Source organism: Cebus imitator, unplaced genomic scaffold (assembly GCF_001604975.1).
Source record: "Cebus imitator isolate Cc_AM_T3 unplaced genomic scaffold, Cebus_imitator-1.0 Scaffold119, whole genome shotgun sequence".
Lineage (NCBI taxonomy): Eukaryota > Metazoa > Chordata > Mammalia > Primates > Cebidae > Cebus > Cebus imitator.
This window is the reverse complement of record NW_016107434.1, coordinates 790687-810490: the sequence shown is the minus strand read 5'-3', so window position 1 is coordinate 810490 and position 19804 is coordinate 790687. Positions and strand designations below refer to the sequence as shown.

General features: G+C 38.7%; 1 protein-coding gene across 4 annotated transcripts in view; it reads left to right on the top strand.

Moving 5' to 3' along the window:
* CDIN1 (CDAN1 interacting nuclease 1) overlaps nucleotides 1–19804 on the top strand; it is a 275096-nt gene that overhangs the window by 220950 nt on the left and 34342 nt on the right. For 3 of the 4 annotated variants that reach the window (XM_037742367.1, XM_017539511.2, XM_037742368.1), the window contains exon 11: nucleotides 12923–14856. The exons of the other annotated variant lie outside the window; for it this stretch is intronic. In XM_037742367.1, coding sequence (XP_037598295.1) covers nucleotides 12923–13052 — 130 coding nt within the window. In that variant the 3' untranslated portion in view covers nucleotides 13053–14856. Of the gene's footprint in view, nucleotides 1–12922; nucleotides 14857–19804 lie in introns of those variants that run through there. 4 annotated transcript variants of the gene reach the window in all.

Genomic DNA, 19804 nt, shown 5'->3' with positions numbered 1-19804 from the left:
TGTATCTTAGTGTTACTGTATCGTAGAATCTCCATTGTATATGCTGTTCACCTATGTATAACACATCTATCTGTGGCAAGAGGTGGAATCAATTAGAATGATGTCCCCAGACCTTGCCAAATAGAACATCTTCTTTAAAGCAAACAAAAATAATTTTTGCTATCCCCATATATGTGATAATACCTATGCTTCTATATTCGATCTACTTAGAAAATAGATGACTGAGAGCTACTGTGAATCCTATTAGCTACATTTTTACAATAAGACACATTTTATATGTATGTGTGTGTATGTGTATATATATGTGTATATATAAATACATACATAGTTGCTTAATAATTGTGATTTGCTTTCATAAAGCAAATATATACACATATATACATACATATATTTGCTTTATGAAAGCAAATCAATACACATGTGTATACACCTATATATACATACATACACACGTGTATGTATGGTGTGTGTGTGTGTGTGTGTGTGTGTGTATTTTCTGTCAATAGATGGTGCTGGGTGTGCATAAAAATCTCTTGTAATCCCATCACAACCACTCAGAGATCTCTGTCCCAAGGTTGGGAACCTCTAAGTTAGAGCTCAGGGCAGGATTCAAAAACTCAAATACACACAGGGGCTAGGTAGGCAACATAAATGAGCAAGGCAGGAAAAGAAATGTCTCCTCTTCCGTTTCTTTCTTAAAATGTTAAACCCTCTGTGGTTGTTTTGCTTTTCCAAATTTGAAAGAGACTTGAGTATAGAGAAGTAGGTCTCCACAATTAGAAAATCCACAAGCACAATGGTAAATGATACCTGGCACTGATCCTCGACATCAGGAAGTGGCAGAGAACGGTGAAGACTGTGGCCATCCTCTGAACCTAGGTCATATCTGAAGGGGGCAGCTGTTACTTATCTCCAGCTGGTTATCATATTGATTAATTTCTCAAAAGAAGCTAAGTATGCAGGATTTTGTATAAGCATTCCCAATTTGTATGCATTGGTTCAGTTTTTTAAAATTAATGAAAGCCCAGCCTTGATTTACTAGATCAACTGATGTCACTGTTTTGCAAGGCCGCCCACTCCATGTTTTCAAAGTTTCGGTTATAAAAAAAAATTGTATTTGTGTTGAATCAAACTCTAATTCTTGGCTATGTTCAAGCATTGTCCTAAGTGTGCACTTGAAAGCTACACCATGAATCAAATCCTTCCTCCACAAGAGCACTCTCAAAATCAGAGCATGATGAGCGTGTTAGTGAAACTTAACTGTATATTTCTAGGTCAGACATACTCTTATTCTAACCGTGCCTAGAATATCCTAGGATTCGCCTTTGGTTGACTTTCAAATGGGAGATGTTACCCTTAAAATATGACACCAGAACTCTACAAAATGCCCTAGGTGTGGCTTAACCATTGCAAAGACATTCATTCTCTTTCTCTGGTTAAAGCCTAACAGTCTATTGCCCTGTTTAGTGAACCGATCACTACCTCATAGTGAGTGCATGACAAACTGCCTTGGTTCTAAAACTGGTTCCTCCACTTTTTAGCTATGAGACCTTAGGCAATGTACTTAATTGTTCTATGCCTTGGTTTCTTCGCTTGTCTAACAGGGACAATGATTGTACCAACCTCATGGAGTTGGCATACAAATTAAGTGGTTTGATATATATAAAGTACTTAGAACAGTGTTTTGCACATAGTAAGTAGGGCGAAGTGTTAATAATTAACTTTGTTGTAACTATATTATTTTCACTATGACGTGTAAGTGTGCCACTAGGGTGCTCCTTCTGGTCATTAATAAAATTGTCATGCCGAGGCAATGGCTGACCCCTGCCTACATCTCTGTCTCTAGAATCACGCTGATTCAATAACCAATGAAAAGATGTCTGATCATCTTAATGCTAACCTTGTATTGCCCATCTTGTCCTTGAGGGTATCTTTCCTGTACCAGGAACTGTGTTAGGAAAGGAGGACATGAATACAAATAAAATGTGGTCTTTACCCTCAACAGGGTCCAAATATAACAGACAAATGGTGAAACAGAGGGATGATCACTAGGAAACAGGTATGCACAGAAAGGCCAGCTTTAGTTCCACAGACTCTTACTGAATTTATCTAAATACCCTAAAATGGAATGAAACCAGATAAAATAGAATAAATAAATAAATATAAAAGAAACCAGATAATCACGTTTCTTTTATATTTATTCTATTTTAAGTTCTGGGGACACGTGCAGAACCCGCAGGTTTGTTACATATGTGCCATGGTGGTTTATTGCATCCACAACCCCCATCATGTACACTAGATAGGTTTCCTAATGCTATCCCTCCCTTAGATCCCCAACTTAGACCCAGGTGTGTGATGTTCACTTCCCTGTGTTCATGTGTTCGCATTGTTCAACACCCACTTATGAGTTCTCGTTGTTCAAAATCAAACCATGTGGCGTTTGGTTTTCAGTTCTTCTGTGAGTTTGCTGAGAATGATGGTTTCCAGCTTCACTTGTGTCCCTGCAAAGGACATGAACTTATCCCATTTTATGGCTGCTTAGTATTCCATGGTATATATGTGCCACATTTTCTTTATCCAGTCTATCATTGGTGGGCATTTGGGTTGGTTCCAAGTCTTTGCTATTGTGAACCGACCGCAATAAACAAACGTGTGCATGTGTCTTTATAACAGAATGATTTATAATCCTTTGGGTATATACCCAGTAATAGGATTGCTGAGTCAAATCGTATTTCTAGTTCTAGATTCTTGAGGAATCGCCACACTGTCTTCCACAATGGTTGAACTAATTTACACTCTCACCAACAGTGTAAAAGCATTCCTATTTCTCCACATCCTCTCCAGCATCTGATGTCTCCTGATTTTTGAAAGATCGCCATTGTATCTAGCATGAGATGGTATCTCAATGTCATTTTGATTTGCATTTCTTTAATGATCAGTGATGATGAGCTCTTTTTCATAGGTTTGTTGGCTGCATAAAAGTCTTCTTTTCAAAAGTATCTGTTCATATACTTTGCCCACTTTTTCATAGGGATGTTTTTTCTGGTAAATTTGTTTAAGTTCCTAACAGATTCTGGATATTAGCCCTTTGTCAGATAGGAAGATTGCAAAAATTTTTCCCATTCTGTTGGTTGCCAGTTCACTCTAATGATAGTTTATTTGGCTGTGCAGACGCTCTTTAGTTTACTTAGATCCCATTTATATATTTTGCCTTTTGTTGCTATTGCTTTTGGTGTTTTAGTCATGAAGTCCTTGCCCATGTCTATGTCCTGAATGATAGTGCCTAGGTTTTTTCTAGAGTTGTTATGGTGTTAGGTCTTATGTTTAAATCTTAAATCCAGCTGGAGTTAATTTTTGTGTAAGGTATAAGGAAGGGATCCAGTTTTGGCTTTCTGCATAGGGTTAGCCACTTTTCCCAATAGGGAATCCTTTCCCCATTGCTTCTTGTTGTCATGTTTGTTAAAGATCAGATGGTTGTGACAAGTGGCATTATTTCTGAGGCCTCTGTTCTGTTCCATTGGTCTGTATCTCTGTTTTGGTACCAGTACCATGCTGTTTTTTTGCTTATGATTGTCTTGGCTATGTGGGCTCCTTTGAAGGAGCTTTGGTTCCATATGAAGTTTACGGTGGGTTTTTTCCAATTCTGTGAAGAAAGTGGTAGCTTGAAGAGGATGGCACTGGATCTACAAATTACTATGGGCAGTATGGCCATTTTCACAATATTGATTCTCCCTAACCAGGAGCATGGAATCTTTTTCCATCTGTTTGTGTCCTCTCTTATTTCTTTGAGCAGTGGTTTGTAGTTCTCCTTGAAGAGGTCCTTCACATCTCTTGTTAGTTGTATTCCTAGGTATTTTATTCTCTTTGTAGCAATTGTGAATGGGAGTTCACTCATCATTTGGTTCTCTGTCTGTTACTGGTGGGTAGGCATGCATGTGATTTTTGCACATTGATTTTGTATCCTGAGACTTTGCTGAAGTTGCTTATCAGCTTAAGGAGATTTGGGGCTGAGACAATGGGGTCTTCTAAATATACAATCTTATTATCTGCAGACAGTTTGACTTCCTCTTTTCCTAATCTGGCTCAGTGGGTGCCACCACCATGAAGAACAGCAAGCTAAGATCTACCAGCTTGAAATTCTCACAGCCACCACAGCAGTCTGAGCTTGACCTGGGATGTTTGAGCTCAGTGGGTGGAGGGGTGTCCACCATTGCAGAGGCTCGAATAGGCGGTTTCAACCTTGCCTTTGTAAACAAAGTTGCCAGGAAGTCCAAAGAGAGCAGACCCCACAGTAGCTCTGCAAGGCCTCTGCAGGCAGACTGTGTCACCAGATTGCCTCCTTTCTGCGCAGGGCATCTTTGAAGAAAGGCAACAGCCCCATCAGGGACTTAAAAATAAAGCTCCCACCTGCCTGGGATAGAGCACCTGGGAAAAGCGGCGGTTGTGGTTATAGCTTCAGCAGACTTAAAGGTCTGTGCCTGGCAGCTCTAAAGACAGCAGCGGATTTTCCAGCACAGCATTCAAACTCTGATAAGGGACACACTGCCTTCTTAAGTGGCTCCCTGATCCCTGTGTATCCTGACTGGAAGACACCTCCCAGCAGGGGCCTACAAACACCTCATACAGGAGAGCTCTGGCTAACATCTGGCAGGTACCCTTCTGGGACAGAGCTACAAGAGGAAGGAACAGGCCTTAATCTTGGCTGTTCTGCAGCCCCCAAGGGTGATTCCCAGGCAAGCAGGGCCTGGAGTGGACCTCCAGCAAACTCCAGCAGACCTGCAGCAGAGGGGCCTGTTAGAGGGAAAACTAACAGAAAGAAAAAGTTGCAACATCAACAGAAAGGATATCCAGTCAGAGACTCCATCTAAGTCTCAAACTTCAAAGACCAAAGGTAGATAAATCCACGAAGATAGGAAGAAACCAGCACAAAAAGGCTGAAATTGCCAAAAAACAAGAACTCCTCCAAGGGATCACAACTCATCACCAGCAAGGAAACAAAACTGGAGAATGAGTTCGACGAAGTGACAGAAGCAGCTTCAGAAGGTGGTTAATAACAAACATCTCCGAGCTGAAGAAGCATGCTCTAACCCAACACAAGGAACTAAGAACCTTGGAAAAAGGATAGATAAAATGCTAACTAGAATAACCAGCACAGAGAAGAACATAAATGACCTGATGGAGCTGAAAAACACACCCTGAGAACTTTATGAAGTATACACAAGTTTCAATAGCCAAATTAATCAAGCAGAAGAAAGGCTATCAGAGATTGAAGATCAACTCAATAAAATAAAGTGAGAAGACAACATTAGAGAAAAAAAGAGTGAAAAGAAATGAACAAAGCCTCCAACAGATATGGGATTATGTGAGAAGACCTAATCTACGTTTGATCCGTGTACCTGAAAGTAACAGGGAGAATGAAACCAAGCTGGTAAACACTCTTCAGGATATTAACCAGGAGAACTTTCCCAACCTAGCAAGGCAAGCAAACATTCAAATTCAAGAAACACCAAGAACCCCACACAGATACTGCTTGAGAAGAGCAACCCAAAGACTCAAAATCATCAGATTCACCAAGGTTGAAATGAAGGAAAAAAATGCTAGGGTCAGCCAGAGAGAAAGGTCAGGTTACCCACAAAGAGAAGCTTACCAGACTAACAGCAGGTCTCTTGGCAGAAACCCTACAAGCCAGAAAAGAGTAGGGACCCATATTCAACATCCTTAAAGAAAAGAATTTTCAACCCAGAATTTCATATCCAGCCAAACTAAGCTTCATAAGCAAAGGAGAAATAAAGTCCTTTATGGACAAGCAACTGCTGAGAGATTTCATCACCACCAGGCCTGCCTTACAAGAGCTCCCAAAGGAAGCACTAAACATGGAAAGGAACAACCAGTACCAACCACTGCAAAAACATACCAAATTATAAAGACCATCTACACTATGAAGAAACTGCATCAACTAACAGGCAAAACAACCAGTTAGCATCATAATGGCAGGATCAAATTCACACACAACAATATTAACCTTAAAGGTAAATGGGCTAAATGGCCCAGTCAAAAGACACAGACTGGCAAGTTGAATGAAGAGTTCAGACCCATCTCATGTGCAGAGACACACAAAGGCTCAAAATAAAGGGATGGAGGAAGATTTACCAAGCAAATGGAAAGCCAAAAAAAAGCAGGGGTTGCAATCCTAGTCTCTGATAAAACAGACTGTAAACCAACAAATATCAAAAGAGACCAGGGCATTACCTAATGGTAAAGGGATCAATGCAACAAGAAGAGCTAACTAGCCCAAACATATATGCAGTCATACAGGAGCACCCAGATACATAAAGCAAATTCTTAAAGACCTACAAAGAGACTTAGGCTCCCACACAATAATAGTGGGAGACTTTAACACCCCACTGTGAATATTAGATCAACGAGACAGAAAATTAACAAGGATATCCAGGACTTGAACTCAGATCTGAACCAAGCAGACCTAATAGACATCTACAGAACTCTCCACCCCAAATACACAGAATATACATTCTTCTCAGCACCACATTGCACTTATTCTAAAATTGACCACATAATTCAAAGTACAACACTCCTCAGCAAATGCAAAAGAACAGAAATAGTAACAATCTCTCAGACCACAGTGCAATCAAATTAGAACTCAGGATTAAGAAACGCACTCAAAACTGCACAACTATATGAAACCTGAACAACCTGCTCCTGAATGATTACTGGATAAATAATGAAATGAAGGCAGAAATAAAGATGTTCTTTGAAACCAATGAGAACGAAGACACAACGTACCGGAATCTCTGGGACACATTTAAAGTAGTGTGTACTGGGAAATTTATGGCACTAAATGCCCACCAGAAAAACATGGAAAAATCTAAAATCAACACCCTAATTTCACAATTAAAATAATCTAGAGGAGCAAGATCAAACAAATTCAAAAGCTAGCAGAAGACAAGAAATAACTAAGATCAGAGCAGATCTGAAGGGGATAAAGACACCAAAAACCTTTCAAAAAAAATCAATACATCCAGGAGCTGGTTTTTTAAAAACAACAAAATAGATATACCACTAGCCAGACTAATAAAAAAGATACAAGAGAAGAATCAAAATGATGCAATAAAAAATGATAAAGGGGATATAACCACTGATCCAACAGACTACCATCAGAGATTACTACAAATACCTCCATGCAAATAAACCAGTAAATCTAGAAGAAATGAATCAATTCCTGGACACTTATACCCTCCCAAGACCAAACCAGAAAGAAGTTGAATCCCTGAATAGACCAGTAACAAAGGTCTAAAACTGAGGCAGCAATTAATAGCCTACAAAAGTCCAGGACCAGACAGGTTCACAGCCAAATTCTACTAGAGGTGCAGAGAAGCTGGCACCATTCCTTCTGAAACTATTGCAAACAATAGGAAAAGAGGGTCTCCTCCCTAACTCATTTTATGAGACCAACATCATCCTGATACCAAAACCTGGTAGAGACACAACTAAAAAAGAAAATTTGAGGCCAATATCCCTGATGAACATTGATGTGAAAGTCCTCAATAAAATCCTAGCAAATTGAATTCAATAGCACATCAAGAAGCTTATCCATCACAATCATGTCAGCTTCATCCCTGGGATGCAAGGCTGGTTCAACATATATTGATATATAAATGTAATCCATGATGTAAACAGAACCAAAGAGAAAAACCAAATGATCAGCTCAATAGATGCAGAGAAGGCCTTCAACAAAGTTCAGCAGCCCTTTATGCTAAAATCTCTAAATAAACCAGGTATTGATGGAACACATCTCAAAATAATAAGAGCTGTTTATGACAGACCCATAACCAGTATCATACTGAATGGGCAAAAACTGGAGTATTCTCTTTGAAAACCGGCACAAGACAAGGATGCCCTCTCACACCACTCCTATTCTACATAGTATTGGAAGTTCTGGCCAGAGCAATCAGGCAAGAAAAAGAAACAAAGGGTATTCATTTAGGAAAAGAGGAAGTCAAATTGTCGCTCTTTGCAGTCCACATGATTATATATTTAGAAGAGCCCATCGTTTCAGCCCCAAATCTCCTTATGCTGACAAACAACTTCAGCAAAGTCTCAGGATACAAAATCAATGTGCAAAAATGACAGCTATTCCTGTACACCAGTAACAGACAAACAGTCAAATCATGAGGGAACTCCCATTATTCTCTTTGTAGCATTCACAGTTGCTGCAGAGAATAAAATACCTAGAAATACACGGGTTGTTTAGGACCTCTTCAAGGAGAACTACAAACCACTGCTCAAGGAAATAAGAAAGGACCCAAACATGGAAAAACATTCCTTGCTCATGGTTAGGAAGAATCAATATTGTGAAAATGTCCATGGTGCCCAAAGTAATTTATAGATTTAATGCTATCCCCATCAGGCTACCATTGACTTTCTTCACAGAATTGGAAAAAAACACCCTAAATTTCATATGGAACCAAAACAGAGCCCACATAACCAAGAGAGTCCTAAGAAAAACACAAAGCTAGAGGCATCACACAACCTGACTTCAAACTATACTACAAGCCTACAGTAATCAAAACAGCATGGTACTGGTACCAAAACAAAGATATAGACCAGGGAACAGAACAGAGGCCTCAGAAATAATGTCACACATCACAACCATCTGATCTTTGCAAAAGTGACAACAAGCAATGGGGAAAGGATTTCCTATTTAATAAATGGTATTGGGAAAAGTGGCTAGCCATATGCAGAAAGCCAAAACTGGATCCCTACCTTACACCTTATACAAAAATTAACTCCAGCTGGATTAAAGATTTAAACATAAGACCTATCACCATAACAACTCTAGAAAAAACCTAGGCAATACCATTCAGGACATAGACATGGGCAAGGACTTCATGACTAAAACACCAAAAGCAATAGCAACAAAAGGCAAAATATATAAATGGGATCTAAGTAAACTAAAGAGCGTCTGCACAGCCAAATAAACTATCATTAGAGTGAACTGGCAACCAACAGAATGGGAAAAATTTTTGCAATCTTCCTATCTGACAAAGGGCTAATATCCAGAATCTGTTAGGAACTTAAACAAATTTACCAGAAAAAACATCCCTATGAAAAAGTGGGCAAAGTATATGAACAGACACTTTTGAAAATAAGGCATTTATGCAGCCAACAAATCTATGAAAAAGAGCTCATCATCACTGATCATTAAAGAAATGCAAATCAAAACAACATTGAGATACCGTGTCATGCCAGACAGAATGGCGATCATTGAAAAATCAAGAGACAACAGATGCTGGAGAAGATGTGGAGAAATAGGGATGCTTTTACACTGTTGGTGAGAGTGTAAATTAGTTCAACCATTGTGGAAGACAGTGTGGCGACTCCTCAAGGATCTAGAACGAGAAATACCATTTGACCCAGCAATCCCATTACTGGGTATATACCCAAAACATTATAAATCATTCTGTTATAAAGACACATGCACACGTGTGTTTACTGCAGTACTGTTCACAATAGCAAAGACTTGGAACCAACCCAAATGCCCGTCAATGATAGACTGGATAAAAAACACGTGGCACATACACACTATGGAATACTATGCAGCCATAAAAAAAGATGAGTTTATGTCCTTTGCAGGGACATGGATGAAGCTGGAAACCATCATTCTCACCAAACTCACAGAAGAACAGAAAACCAAACACCACATGTTCTCACTCATAAGTGGGTGTTCAACAATGAGAACACATGGACATAAGGAGGGGAACATCACACACTGAGGCTAGTCGAGGTGGGGGTGGCTAGGTGAGGGATAGCATTAGGAGAAATACCTAGTATAGATGATTGCGTGATAGATGCAGCAAACCACCATGGCATGTGTATATACCTATGTAACAGAGCTACACGTTCTACACATGCATCCTAGAACTTAAAGCATAATAATAATAAAAGTGTTTCCAGAATCAATTCAGATGTCTGTGGACATCCATTCCTGAGTGTCTCCCAGCTGGCAGGGAGGGCTGCAATCCCAGAATTCTTTTCAATATTGTTAGTCTCTTTGATTTTTATTCATCACAAAGGTCATATTTGCCTTCCCAGTGATCTAATTTTCGTCCAGTGGTGCCACATTAAATGAGAATAGGCATCAAAAACAGGAGATGGTTCTACCCAAAAGTGTGTGTTTGACCTAAATATTTTCTAATGTCTTAATTTACACCTCTTCTACCATTTTTGATTGCTTGGTATTTCAAATTAGCAACCAAAACTTTTCTCCTGTTGCTGCAGATAACCAAGAAATGGATTATATCAAGTTGCTTAACGTGGTCCGCCTCTTCATAAACAGGTAGATTGCTGAAAGGTTATCTCGCCAGTATCTGATAATCTCTGGATCCTGAGCTGTTGGAGAAGGCTCAAAAATGCAATAAAGTAGATGCTGGAAGCAAGGCCAGATCTTGTTCTGCCATTAAATTTTTAAACTTGTCACTCTGTAAAGTCCCATATTGCTTTTGTCACCCAAAGACCACATAATTTGAAAGCCTATCAACCTCTATTTACAAAGAGAAGTTGTGTTTCCTTGTTCTTTATTAATTGGAGACATACTGTCAATCAGAGGTTTTGAGCTACCTTGACAGAGGTAATGTTACCTAACTTAAACAGAATTCCATTAGAAACATAAAACTTAGGCAGTAGAGCCTTATTAATGAATCCTACTCAAAATATTCATAGATCTGTGTTGGTACCTTGAGGGAATCCTGGTTGTGAACCTCTACGTGAAATGCTCAGGTTCACAATCTTGCAAAACCTTTTTGAGTTGCAGGAATATCTGTTGCCTCACAAGTGAAATAAGTCCATTTTCTTGAGCACTGAGGTGTTCCCCAGCCTGGCTTTTCTGCCTAGAAAATGCCATTTTTGTAAAGAGCTGTCATGCTTCATGTCCTTTGGCTTATGATTTTGCTGTTCAGGGAAAGTGCAGGCTGCTCTCACTCGCTCAGTGCTGGTGATATGTGTTTTTGTTTTATTAAATCTTTAAAATACTGGGCTTGTTTTTTATGACCTCCATATATTCTTTTGTTCTTTTCTGTGACTTGTTAGATCAGTTTTTTTCTTCCTTTGTGAAAATATTAGTGCCTTTCCAAGGAACATCGTGGTCTCCAGAATGGCTGTATAATAAAATGGAAGAATGCATTGAGCTTAATGTTCCACCTGTCAAGGCTTTGACTCACGGGTGCTTCACTGATGGGGAGGTTTGAGGCTTCTCAGACCTGGTCCACAGAATCGCAAATCTTTGTTCTTGCCAGACTTGTTTTGACAAATCTGAGATCATTTGGCACTAGTCATAGAGCTCTTTGTAAAATAAAGGTACCAATGGTTTATGTTCCAATTACAGGCAAGTGTTTGTGATTAAAAGTCACTAAGAAACTCTCAGTGAAGTGGAAGCAAGTTCTTCTGGTGTTAGCTTCATCTTGTATGCATTTGAGCCTGGGGACCCACACACCTGTGCATAGGTAGCCTCGTTCTACTGAACTCAAGGGAAACTCTGCTTTGGGGATGCTGAGGAAGAAGAGAACATCTGCAGCTGATAAATCTCAGTGGGCCTGCTGCTCCAAGATTTCTAATTATACCCAGTTCCTACTGCTTCTAGAACAAGGTCATATAATGAGTGAGTTGCCATCTCATGATTCTGTACCTGAACAGAGGTGACTCAAAAAGTCTTAATTAATCTTGATACAACTTCGCTACTGCACTAATGTGAATCCCAAATAAACCGTGACATCCAATTGAACTTGTTCCTGTGCATACCGTGTCTCGCAGCCCATCCTGTACTGTTAGTTTTGGCAAGTACACTACAACATATAATAAATCATGGAAGGAGAAAGCTTTTTGGCCTAGCATGGTTCAGCCTGCTGTAATGTTAGAATACAGAAAGCAGTTCTGTTTTTAGACATCCTTTTACTAACCCAACATTCATAATTTATTATTTCACTGTAAAATTCCTGCAACACGACACCAAAAGTAGTGCTGCCCTTTAATTAAGTGCTCTCGGTAGGAAAAACGTGAAACTGACGTGCAAAACATCTCTCTGTGCACAGTGATTGATAGTGATTACATCTTTATGAACCTAGCCCAAAGGTCTCCACTTCCTGATGGGTGAAGAAGTCTATAGGGCCACTTCCTGAGTCTGCCCGGCGGGGATCCAAAATTGGAGTTAATTCAGAGGCACTACTTAGAAATGCTGAGGTTTTATTAAGCCTGTAGCTGTCTCTACTTTGTCGCAAGCCTACATGACCTTGTTCCTCATTTCCATAAGCACCTATGACCAAACTTTATGCAGTGTCCATCCACACTTAGGAAAGATGTACTGCAGAGAGTGAAGGGACCTCGTGTGTCGTATGGATGACAGTAGGTACTTCCAGCCCATTGGATGCATGAGTAGAACATTAGAGCCAGAAGAGGACCTTAAGTTGTTGCATTTTTAATTATGTTTTCAGACATTATTTTTAGGCAAGTTTAATTCTTTAAATAGTACCACTAAATGTTCAACTAAAATCCCAAGGCAGGTGTTCCCCAGCTCATCCCTGTGTGCACTGTGAGTTTGTCCTCCATCAGCTAGGTGGTCACATCAGCACAAGCTCATAACACCTTACTGAACGGTAAGAGTCAGATTTCCTGTATCTGAAACATTTCAGGTGTCTGGAGAGAGAGGTAACACATCCATCCAAGAAGGTAGTATGTGTGTTATGTGAACTCTTTGGTACAAGTTCAGCTATTTTCAGTCGTAACAGTAGCAACCAAAACAAAAATTCTGTGCAGTTCTGTCATTTAATCATCTTATCAGTGCCTCCAAGGTGACTTGTCTCAAGAGCTGTGTTGATATAATGTGTGTGTGTGTTATTTTCTGCTGTTTTCACAGATTTGGGCCAGGCTTGGTCATCTATTGGTACGGATTTATACAGGAGCTAGACTGCAACCGGGAAAGGGGCATCCTGCTCAAAGCCTGTTTCCCTACGAACATTGTCACCTTATGCCACAGCGTGGCTTGACCCTGAAGATCCTGGAAGAGAAGCTGGGAGGAAAAGGTGAATCCGGAAGCAATTTTACTTTCCTGCACTGCAAGATCCTGGCAACATCTGCCCTGAACTTCAGCTGAACTCTTGCTGCCCGTAGTCACACCACTACCTCTTTAGACAAACATATCAAGAGTTTCTGTTTTCCTTCATCCCTTGCTGATGTGAACAGCCAAGAACTACAGACACAACCCACTCATTATCAGCATTTCTGTCTGTGTCACACAGTTAGTTTACAGATAGTCATAATCTTTCTTTCTTCCGGATGGTTTCTCCTTGCATGCCAAACAAAAGAAAAACCATGAAGCCTGAAAGGTGTGATCTTTCAGTTCTCCTCCCAGTTACCGAATCCCTCTCTTGTTTTGTTTCCCTAAGCCTGCATTCAGTCGCCTCACTCTTCACATGCACTCACAGAGACCCAGTGTTGCATCACCATCGTGGAATAATCTAGCGCAAACCTAGGAACGCTGAAGCCACGAAGTCTGAAGCCGCTTTTGCACTCACCTGCAGAGCTCCAGAAGACCTTGATGGCAGCCCGTGCTGTGTTTGCCATATTCCGTCTTTACGGCTTCCTGAGTTCGTTGACAGTAAGCCAAGCTGCAAAAATACACTGGATGAGAATTTCCTCTTTTTATAATGTTATTTGAACAGCAAATATTTTAGATTTATCTTATGTGAAAGTATTAGTTACACTGAGCCTGGAAACCATACTCGTTTAGACTAGGGGCTGAGAGGAGATGGCTGAAGCTAAGTGCCAGCATTGAGGAGGATTTATTTTTAAACATGGCTAGTTGTCATTATGTATGTGAGCTAATACTTTTATGAGTAGAGTTTTTTTAAGGCACACTCTGTACACTGCTTTGTATATGCATTTTATACCATGTAATTATATAACACTGAAGTTCTGCATTAGAAACGTTTAGCTTTGTATGAACTAAGTGTGCCAGAAATAAGCCTGGAGCATTTTTAAATAAGCAAAATAAAGGAGATTTCGTATTTGTTCACTCTAATTTATTCACTTTTATGTACGGCAAATCAGATTCTAAAGTGAAACATCAATAAGTTAATAATCAACCTATTTTGTGGGAAGTTGAATATTAATCTGTACCCAAAATGTATTTGGTAAAATATTTGCCCTCCCCATGCTGACAAAACATAACTTTTATAATAAATGATTTGAATAAATGATTTGGGAAATATTAATAACAACAATATAACTTTTGCAAACAGCTTTAACTCATATACATTGCTTGATTTTTTTTTTTCAAAAGACTAAATATATCATTTATACTTTGTTCATTTTGTACCAAAGAAGGTTTGAAAAAATATGCCTGCTGCTTTTCCTTCTGAAGGACTTAAGCCTGGTCCAAACGTGTGGATTTGAACTCTGAGTGGGTGCATTAAATCAAAAGCGAGAGGAAGAAGAAGATGAAATGCTAAAAAACTATCAGGCAAACTTCTGTTTCAGTATAAAATTCATTGTGCAGGCTTCTGAGTGACATACAATGATCTGAAACCACCAGTGTATCGCCTTGATACACACACACCCACACCCACACCCAGACCCAGACCCACACACACACGCTCGCGCGCGCGCTTTAAACAAAAATGTTAAAAACAGGTTTCCTAGCATGTTCTAAACTGCTTTTTCTTTATGAATAAATTACATTTATCTGCACAGATGTTGAAAATCCTGTTAAACCCTTGTCAAGGATTTGTTTCTTTTACATTAAACAAATTTATGATGAATGTGAACAAATAAATTAAAAAATAAAAAAGGTACTTGCTTTGATATTTATTCTTCTACCTGTTGCCCTGACATAATGTGTCGTGAGAAGGTACTGGTGTTCCCAGCAAAAGTACTACCTCCTTTTAATGCATGAGGCTCTAAAATCTGACCCTTAAAAATGAGAAAGAACCCAACAGTCAACTCTACACACTATAATAAGGTTAGGAATTAGTCAAAAGAAATTTTTCACACACAAAAACTAATGTGATAATTATACTACTTTTGAAGTGGAGGGGTGTGGGAAAGAAGGGAGTAATGTTCCCCAATTGGAAGCTTAAAGTCTCCTTGAGTTGTTTCTTTTTCTGTTAAAAATGCTGGTCTGTGTTCCATCTCTATATGTTGTCTGCTTGTTTGGTTTCTTTAGTTTAGACAATATAAACATCAGCCCCAGAAAGTAGACATGGCATGACAACTTATTTTTATGGCTGTCGTCATTAGAACGTTAATATTGAATCCAAATCTTGTTTTATGGTGCATTCTGCACACCATGCTAATGAATAATGCAAAGCCAGAAAGCCGGAGCTTGTGTAAAACGTAACACTGAATGATGTTCTCCCCAGCATATACAGACTCGCCAAGCATCTGCCCTGACGAACACATAGCAGACAATTTGAAGTCTGGAAAGGGATCAACTCAAAAGAAAGCTGACCCAGTATTGATATTTAAGGCAGCCACATTCACTCCTTCCCCCCTCGCATCTGTACCCCCTCAAAAAAAAAAAAAAAAAAAAAAAAAAAAAAACAGTTGTATATCCTTTTTCTTTGGCCTTCTAGTGAAGCATATGTTCACTCTTTACAACACCTAAAATCTTATATAAAAGGTAAGTCTCAGGGGTCTAAGGTAGTAAGCTGGACCTCCAGGGGAAATAATTTTCTTGTAACTGTAGGTGTGCATACCTGTTCGTTATTTGCAGGCTTGATTCCCTCTGGAAAAGATGACAAATAGTTGGTCTTAAAGGGATGCATGAACTCACTCAGGCCTCCAGGGGACTGATTAGGGCCCTGATGAGGTAATCTACCTAAATGGTCCCTGGCGAGCCACACTAATTAATGCTGAAGTGAACAGTTAATTCACTTGCTTCTCACTGGGGAGCTACACCCATTGTTTTCTTTTCTCTTTGGAACCAAGATGCCTTAGATGAGTCCTCTTTTCAACTGTTCTTATCTAGAGACCTGGTGTCTCAATTGCATTAAATCTTGACTGCTTCCATATGCCTCCTCCTTTCACTTTTCACTTCTGCCACTTTTCACCTTCCCCTTCATTAGCCTTTGCCAGTTTCCCTCCACGTAGACATGGACCCTGCATTTTTCTCATGACTCTCCGGCTCTTTTTCTAAAAGATGATCCCAGGACCAAAATGTATCCCATCTAAGTCCTGATGCATACGTCTGGCTGGGGAGTGGGGAGCAATTGGCCTAATCTCTTTGGGAAGAAGCACAGCTTAAGCATCCTCCACACGCCTAAATACTCAAGGGCACATGTGGCACCAGAAGGATCATAAAACTTTTAACTAAGATAAGATTCTACAGGGTTAAATATGGCTTGAAGTTCGTGCCTTCAGTAAACGTTTTGGCAAAAGGAGAAAAAAAAAAAAAGTAAGGTTTTATAGTTACTTACAGCCTGAGTGGTAGTGTTCAGCTGATTAAAATAGCAAAATGTCTGTCTGATTTAGCGAATCTCTCCTAGCTCATTCATCTTGGGGTAGCTTGCCATTTTCATGTGATCTGATGGGAGCAAGTTGTCTCAAAGCATAACTATTTTGTGACAAGATGAGAGGAGAAAATCTCAGTAGACACATTCTTGATTAGGGTTAAGGAACAAAGCAGGCTTAACTTGAGAGGAAACTCAAAGGCAAACAATAGAAGTCTGCCTGCAATGTCACCATATATGGGAAGCGCCAATCTGAACCTGTCTCTGTAAAGTCAGTCGTGGGTTATGGAAGGGTCATGTGTTTGGATCATTTAATCTTGTTACTCTAAACTAACCTTCCTACATTTAGTAAACATGATCTGAACCTGTTTTATTAAGAACATGCCTGGATTTCAAAGATTAAATAAGGAAGATGGAATTATGAATTAAATAATAACCTGAACAACTTGGGTTCGCCTTGTGTTTTTCACTTTCCTGCTATTGTTTTGAATATGGCTGTAAGACAAAGAGCTGCTTAGGTCAAGCGCTATAAATTACAGTTTTCATACAATAGTAATCCACTAAAATGATTTCAAAGCCTGATCAAAGTACTTCAAAAAGACTTTTAAAACGTTTCCACAGTACAGAGGAAGGGAAATGCTCATTTGGTGCCTTAATTTGTTTCACTTAGTATAGCAAAGTTTGATCTGGTGTCATGCTCACTTTATATAAAATCCAACTCATTGTTTAAATAATTGCAACTTGTTCTTGTTGTTTAATGTGGAGGTAAAGGAGATTTAAGTTTTCATCTACTTAAGAAGAACAGCTGAATATTTGGAGTCACTTGTAAGAAAAGATAGTAGAGGAACATTTTAAAATAAGCATACCTGGATAGTATTTAATTGTGATACTCAAGGTATTCATTACAACTGTCCAACTCCCTGCAATTAGGATATAGTGGATCTCAGTGGATTTATTTGGCATCTTAATGATAATCATGCCAACAGACAAATTTATTTTTTCATCCCTTTTCTCTCATCACTTGGATTTATCCTAAGCTGTCTCATTTTATAGGCAAGGATAATGGGAAGTACACTAGTGATAGCAAAGCTAAGCAAATTCTAGGCTCAACCATATATACAGATAGTGTGGACTGCTGCAACAATGTCAGTCTCAACTAAAGACTCATGGTACGATGTCAGGGTAATTTTTACTTTTTAAAACAAAGGTCATATTGAAATGCTGACATGAAATAAAACCAAGTCAATTAAGTAATAACAATTGAAGTTCAGAGTTTAATTGAGGGCTGAACATGAATCCAATGACCATTAACCTAAAGTGGTCATTAATTCCCCTGGAAACTGCCTTGGTTAAAGGTATTTCTACAATAACTATCACTTTTTTTTCTGGAAAAAAAAAAAAAAGCCTTGTCATTTTAACATTAAACCTATTCAGAAATAACATTCGGGAATAACAATTTAGTGGGTCTATGGTTGGCCTTCTGTATTTTACATTTTAATTAAATTTATTTTATAGAGCAAATCAAAATTTAGATAAAACCACCTCTTTGCAGGAAACCACTTTTGTTAAGTAAACAAAGTTATAAGCACCCTTTGATTGCTTTTGTTTCAATTGTTGACTTATTTCTGTACTTGCTTAATGCAAGATTTCGGACTAGACTGTAAGCTCCATGAAAGTGGAAACTACATTTACGTTGTTCACTTTAGTCCCTAATGCCTACCAGAGTTCCTAGTGCAGATCAGGTATTCACTAAATGTTAAATGAGTAAATGAATGACAGAGCTTTATTAAATATGTTATCACTCACTTGTATTAGAAAATAATTGGAACATTTTTCTCATTTTCTTCATCTGAAAAAATATTTACTAAAAATAGAGAAAATCAGGTGTTGATATTAAATAATTACTTTAGAAACTCCCCAAAATGTGAAATAAAGCAAATTCATCAACAGGAGAGTTTTAGGGATGCACACTTAGTGTCAAGGGGAGATTCATGTAAATTTTTTGTTGCATTTGCCTTGAAGTTAGTCTTAATACATTATTGTTTATGCACTATGTTGCTAAATGAGAATATTAAAAATATTTATTTCTCCTTAAAAAGAAATGGCTTATCTTTATATTTCCATTAGAAACTTTCTTTCCAAATCATGGCAGGCTCCCAAATCAAATGTGTTTCACACACAGATTTTGGAATATTCAGTGGAATTATTAGATTAACTGCAAATGATACTGTTAATTGCTCCCTTTTATAATGCTGAGTTGATGGCAAAGTGCTTCCTGGCCATAGAAGTGGTTGGCTCGCTCAAGACAGAAGGGTTATTTGGTCATTTGCCAATAGGATCTGACCTTTGGAGAGATACTGTCCATGAACCACTCAGTGGGTGTTTCCTTGTTAGTCATTAATTCAGAGTATATTATTTGAAAGCCAAAGGCATCTGGCATATTTCCTCATAATTTGCAAACTTGTATCACCAAAGAAGCTGAAACTTCCACATTTCTTCTTATTCTGCCAGTTTCCCAGGACTTAATTTGTTGGCGCTCTGTGTGATTCCTTCCATGAGCTTCTGGAGAGAGCAGACCCCCCAGTACACATATCACTAAGACCAGGTCTTTGGTTCCAGGTGATAATTCTGTCATATTTCTAGCACTGAAACTATTTAAGACACACATATTTATGGAGTCCCTAATGTGTATTAGAAGTATGTGAGGTGCTGTGAGGAATTGTTTTTTAATGCAACCAAAGATCCTCTTCTTGAAGAAAAATAAATCGTTACTTGCCAAAATGAAAACACCACAAAATATTTGGAAATTTTAGAAAAAGAAATCACATTAACAGGGAAATCTATGAGGTTTTTAATAAGATATTTTAACCCTAGACAATGGGCAGCAAGTAGCTTTCTCTTTGCTTATTATGGTGGCTGTATTCACTGCTAATAAGCATTTCCAAGGCCAAGTTCAGCTCTGCAGCTAAGCCTTTGATCTAGTTTTTAGAGTAGGTAGTGATCACATGGATGTCACATATTTTCCATTCCTGCTCTGGGCCATTCGTGTTCAGTGCAAGTATAAATAAATTTAAGCAGTTGAAACAGAATTCATACCTATTCATCGGCCTATGTAATAAAACAAGAAATAACTTGTTCTGATGGTTCTGTAACATCAAGCAAGATATCTGTCCATTGCTAAGGTCTGTCTAGCAATACAAATAGCTAAATATGTCATTGAAATCACAGAAATACGATTTTAAGCCTCAAGATAAACACCAGATGGACACAGATTATTACTTTCAGTAAAT